Here is a 5,549-nt window from a genome sequence, read left to right on the forward strand (position 1 = left end):
GTTACTAATGGCTCTAGATATGTCATCTAAGATTTGTCAGAATTTGGCTATTACCTTACACTATCCCATATTGTCGTTTCATGTCCTATTGTTTTGGGTAAGACATGATGGTGGTAGGTGCCTTTATGCCTTTGTCCTTGGCACAAAAGCAAATGCTCACAATGTTTTTTACTCTCTTTCCATTCTAATATTGATCCGTGCTTGCAGTCATTAAATCCAATTTGTTATGGCACAGGTTTCTATAGTGTTAAACTGTAATTCATTCATCTACATTTTTTAAGATCTCTAAACCTTTATTTATTCAGATATTGACAAATAGAATAAATTTTTGCATGATATAAAGTCATTACAATATACGGTAACCGACTACAAGACTAAAATATAATGACAAGGAATAAAAACAAAGGTCTCTGTATGTGTGTGTCTTATTCAAAGAACACAGCTATCTAGCTTTGTTAGTAAACTATAATGGCTAAATGCACTCTCTGTGCAAAAAAACCAGACAGGTTCAAGTTCGTGCTTGCCTGTAAGTAGGGTGGAAATGTCACTAGCCACTTCACCTCTCTGTGTGTATGTCCTTCTCATAGTTACAATGAAAGTAATAGTAATGCCTGCCTCATAGCTTTGTGAAAAAAGAAGTTGCCGCACGTATGATCTGCACAGCACTGATTGCCACATTGGAAGTGCTCTTTAAAGGTGATGCATTCAACTCTCAAAAGCCTCTTAAGAGAAGAGCGACTTTAAGTATTTCTAAGGGCAGAGCAATGGGAGGTGGAGAATGCTGGGTTGCAGGTGACACTATAAACGTAGCTCATGCCTCCTATTTCCATGCAGGACCTCCCAGCCCTGAAGACAAATATCAGTGACAGACATCAGTGGCAGAATGGCCTCCCGGTATGTGGCAGTGGGAATGATCTTCTTATCACAGACCGTGGTGGGAGTCCTGGGGAGCTTCTCTCTTCTTCTCCATTATCTCTCCTTTTACTGCACTGGGTGCAGGTTAAGTAAGGTCCACAGATTTGATTGTTAAGCACCTGATTGTAGCCAACTTCTTAGCTCTCCGCTGTAAAGGAGTCCCCCAGACAATGGCAGCTTTTGGGGTTAGATATTTTCTTAATGCTATTGGGTGCAAACTTGTTTTCTATCTCCATAGAGTGGGCAGGGGAGTGTCCATTGGCACCACCTGCTTCTTGAGTGTCTTCCAGGTGATCACGGTCAGCTCCAGGAAATCCAGGTGGGCAAAACTTAAAGAGAAAGCCCCCAAGCATGTTGGCTTTTCTATTCTCCTGTGCTGGATCGTGTGCATGTTGGTAAACATCATCTTTCCCATGAATGTGACTGGCAAATGGACCTACACAAACATCACAGTGAACAAGGATTTGGGATACTGTTCTAGGGGAGGCAACAACAAAATCGCACAGACACTGCGTGCAATGTTGTTATCATTCCCTGATGTGTTGTGTCTGGGGCTCATGCTCTGGGCCAGCAGCTCCATGGTTTGCATCCTGCACAGGCACAAGCAGCAGGTCCAGCACATTGATGGGAGCAATCTCTCCCCCAGAGCCTCCCCAGAGAACAGAGCTACGCAGAGCATCCTCATCCTGGTGAGCACCTTTGTGTCTTCTTACACTCTCTCCTGCCTTTTCCAAGTTTGTATGGCTCTTTTGGATAATCCCAATAGTTCACTGGTGCACACTTCAGCCTTAATGAGTGCATGCTTCCCAACTCTCAGCCCCTTTGTTCTCATGAGCTGTGACCCCAGTGTATGCAGGCTTTGCTTTGCTTGGAAAAGATGACAAGATCCCCTAAACTGATCATAAATATGTAAAAACATGTAAGTTGTGTATATTTGCTCATTGTTTAATTGATGATTCCCTCTTCCCTGCAGTAATGTACACATGATTATGAACCTGTCACAATCATGAGAAGGTGATGAACAAGACAGGGTGAACTTCCATCCCAATGGTAAACAATATCTAGTAAGAACAATTATAAATGAAACGATGAAATTATTATGTAAATACTCATATTATTAAAGCTTTATTAATACCTGCAGTAGAGTCATTAGAGGTCTATGCAATTTAAATTAGGTCATGAATCATGATGAAATTATTATGTAAATACTCATTATTACAGTTTTATTAATGTCTGCAGTGGAGTCATTAGACGTCTATGCAATTGAAAAAAATTAGGTCCTGAATCAAACTGGAAATTATGGGGATCTTTTTGAGTGTGCAACCTTCAGTCTGATATAATAAATCTATGCAGAAATTAAGTAAGCATGAGATTGCTGAAGAAAGTTACATGGGGAAGTAGCAATGTGTGAGGTGATCATTCAAGAAACTGAAGAAGGAAATGTTCTCCGGTAGTGATGACATAGCATGGAGATAAGGTTTTGGTCAATACCAGAACTGGGGACCAAGTTATAAAATCAGACAGATAGTAGTCATTTAAAATATGATTATATGGAAGGAAATTAGTATAGCATATTTAAATCACTTACATGTATAAACAGTTAGACTGATAGTAAGACAAAGGAGAGTACAAAAAATATATTTATGCCAAAATAAAAACATCAGGTGAGTGCTGTCTATTAAAAAACCAATGCTGGCTGGGTGCAGTGGCTCATGCCTGTAGTCCCAGGACTGTGGGAGGCCAAGGCAGAAGGATGGCTCGAGCTCAGGAGTTTGAGACTAGCCTGGGCAATATGTAGGAACCTCGTCTCTACTGAAAATACAAAAAAAAAAAAAAAAAAAAAATTAGCCAGGCGTGTTAGCACACGCCTGTAGTCCCAGGCACTTGGGAGGCTGAGATGAGAAGATCACTTGAGCCCAGGAAGTGGAGGCTGCAGTGAGCTGTGATCACACCACTGCACTCCAGCCTGGGCTAAGGGAGTGATACCCTGTCTCACAAAAAAAAGTAAAAAAAGCAGATGTTCAGGATCTAAATCAGTAGAGGGTAACTTTTTTTTCTTTATCATGTGACGATGCCAACTGATCATGTTAGAAAGAAAGAGATTTTGGGGTGGGTGTTCTCATATCCCTAAGGTGAGCAAGCAAGCACAACCACTCATTTTATTAAAATTTACTTGAAATAACAGAACTAAACAAACAAAAGAATTAACAATGAAATATCTTATAAATACAAGCATTTATTTTAAATAGATGACAACTTATCTTAAATCACAAAAAAGAATAGAAACAGAGAAAAACTGAAAAACATCTTTACACTTGAATTTCATCCCAGCCACTTTTGACTTATGTGCTCTCCATCTATATATTTTTGTATTGCCTAACTCTTAACAGGTTGCTGTAGGTATTACTGTTTTTGATAGACTTCGCCTTTGGGTTTCATGCTAGAGTTATGAGTGGACTGCAAGGCACAATTACAGTATTAGAGTATTCTGGGCTTCCTTTTATACTTCATTTTACCAGTGGGTGTTGTGCCTTCAATTTTTGTGTGTGTGCCAATTAGTGTTTAGTTCATGTTGAATAACTCCTTGTAGCATTTCTTGTCCGCTGGATCTGATGGTGATGAATGCTGTCAACTTTTGTTTGTCTGGGAAAGACAGTTTCCTCTTCCTATTTGAAGGATAGCTTTGCTGTATAATATTTTTGGATGGCAGCTTTTTTTTTCTTTCAGCACTTTGAAAATGTTGCCCCACTTCCTCTTGGTCTGTACAGTTTTTGTTGAAAAGTCTGTTGTGAGATAATTTGGAGCGCCCTTGAGTGTTATTTGCCTCTTTTCTCTTGCAGGATACTTCTTACATAAATAAGAATAGTGACTGGTCTGCAGAAATCTTAGACTTAAAAACCTCTTGAATCTAGGAAACCAAATCAAGGCAGATTTCAGACTTTGTCTGCAGTACCCAAAAACAATTGAAATATAATATCACCGTCAAAACCTTGGTAATATAATCAATGTTTTAAATTCTATCCTGTTGCAAAGAAAGCAGATTCTTATTGAACTTATGCAAACAACTCTATTGTTTGCATAAAATACACATGAAGAGCTTCAAATTTTAGGCAGATCAAATAGGGATCACGTTTCCACCTCTGTTCATAAAAGTATATATTACCAAATTGCTGTAAACTTTAGGTAGCTTAAGCGGGAACGTTTTCTGAAATCTGGAAAACAAATCTTTTAGGTTAAATAACCAAAACTGTATCCAAAAAGTCATTAAAATATGATCTTCATAAGTTATTCAGTCTCCTGTAATTATTTTTTGTTGTATTTGATCTCAATTAGCAGTTTCATGAAAGCCATTAGTTCCCTTATTAGAGTTCCGAAAATTTTTACTTAGTCCATTGTTTTTAAGGTTATCAGAAACCTGTCTTCAGGAGTATTTGTCAGAGTCTTCTCCATGAATCCGATTGCAAATGCCATTAGAGAAGAATTAAAACAGTGGATGGCAAAGACTTGGACTAGCTACAATTAAGAATCTAGGCTGGGCCCGGTGGCTCATGCCTGTAATCTCAGAACTTTGGGAGGCCGAGGCAGGCGGATCACCTGAGGTCGGGAGTGGGACACCAGCCTGACCAACATGGAGAAACCCCCTCTCTACTAAAAATACAAAATTAGCCGAGTGTGCTGGCACATGCCTGTAATCCCAGCTACTCGGGAGGCTGAGGCAGGAGAATCACGTGAACACGGGAGGCAGAGGTTGCCATGAGCCGAGATAGCGCCATTGCACTCCAGCCTAGACAACGCAAGCGAAACTCTGTCTCAAAAAAAAAAAAAAAAAAGAATCTAATGATATTTAGCCATCGATGAGGAAATTTAGTTATTTCTATTTCATGCATCATGGATTCACTAGAATCATGAATTATAAGTTGATGCCAAGACCATTAGACTTCTATAAATTTTACATAATTTTTGGAACACTCACATCAATAATAAATTATTCACTTAACCAGAGTGACAATTAAAATATTTAAAAAATAAATACAGAAAATTACATGGATGTTAAATTTTTAAAAATACCCTTAACTTTATTTAAAGCTCAACATTGCTGAGTAATTAAAGCATAATGACGATAACAGGAAGTGCACAGGAAATCATCTTGATGAAACACAACATGTTTGTTCTCTAGGCCAGTTACCAAAAGGTAAAGAAAAACTTCCTGCAATGTGATTGCTTCTCCCTATGGGAAGCCTGTTCAGATAACCTGGAATTTGAACCTGAAGAAAAGGTACTTAAATTCAATTAGATACTGGAAGACTGTGTGTCCAAAGTTATAAGCATACACCCTATTACAGAATAAGTAAACAAAACAACTAGTACCTTGGGCAGGGGAGCATGTGGATTTTAGAAAAAGTAAAATTATGTGAAATTTTCTGGACTCCTGAAGACAACGACCTCGTGTGAAGGGGAGTTCTAGGGAGAGGCAGATGCTGACCCAGGGAGGACTTCAGGATACGGACTTTCAGGGAAGCAGTAAGGCCTGCAGAATCCTAGGCCCAGGAAGAAGATGCAGCATTCAGGGCTGCACTTGAGAGGCCTAAAACGGTGAGGGAGGCAGAGCTCAAGAGATTGACTCCATCTCCTGA

At 39.3% G+C, this 5,549-nt stretch overlaps 1 protein-coding gene across 1 annotated transcript; it reads left to right on the forward strand.

Moving 5' to 3' along the window:
• The first annotated feature begins 883 nt into the window (after positions 1-883).
• Positions 884-1,796, forward strand: LOC100970923 (vomeronasal type-1 receptor 4-like). The gene is given in 2 exon segments (XM_008975663.3): positions 884-1,003; positions 1,005-1,796. Coding segments are annotated over 2 exon segments (912 nt in total).
• Positions 1,797-5,549: the final 3,753 nt, after the last annotated feature.

Source organism: Pan paniscus, chromosome 20 (genome assembly GCF_029289425.2).
Source record: "Pan paniscus chromosome 20, NHGRI_mPanPan1-v2.0_pri, whole genome shotgun sequence".
Taxonomy (NCBI): domain Eukaryota; kingdom Metazoa; phylum Chordata; class Mammalia; order Primates; family Hominidae; genus Pan; species Pan paniscus.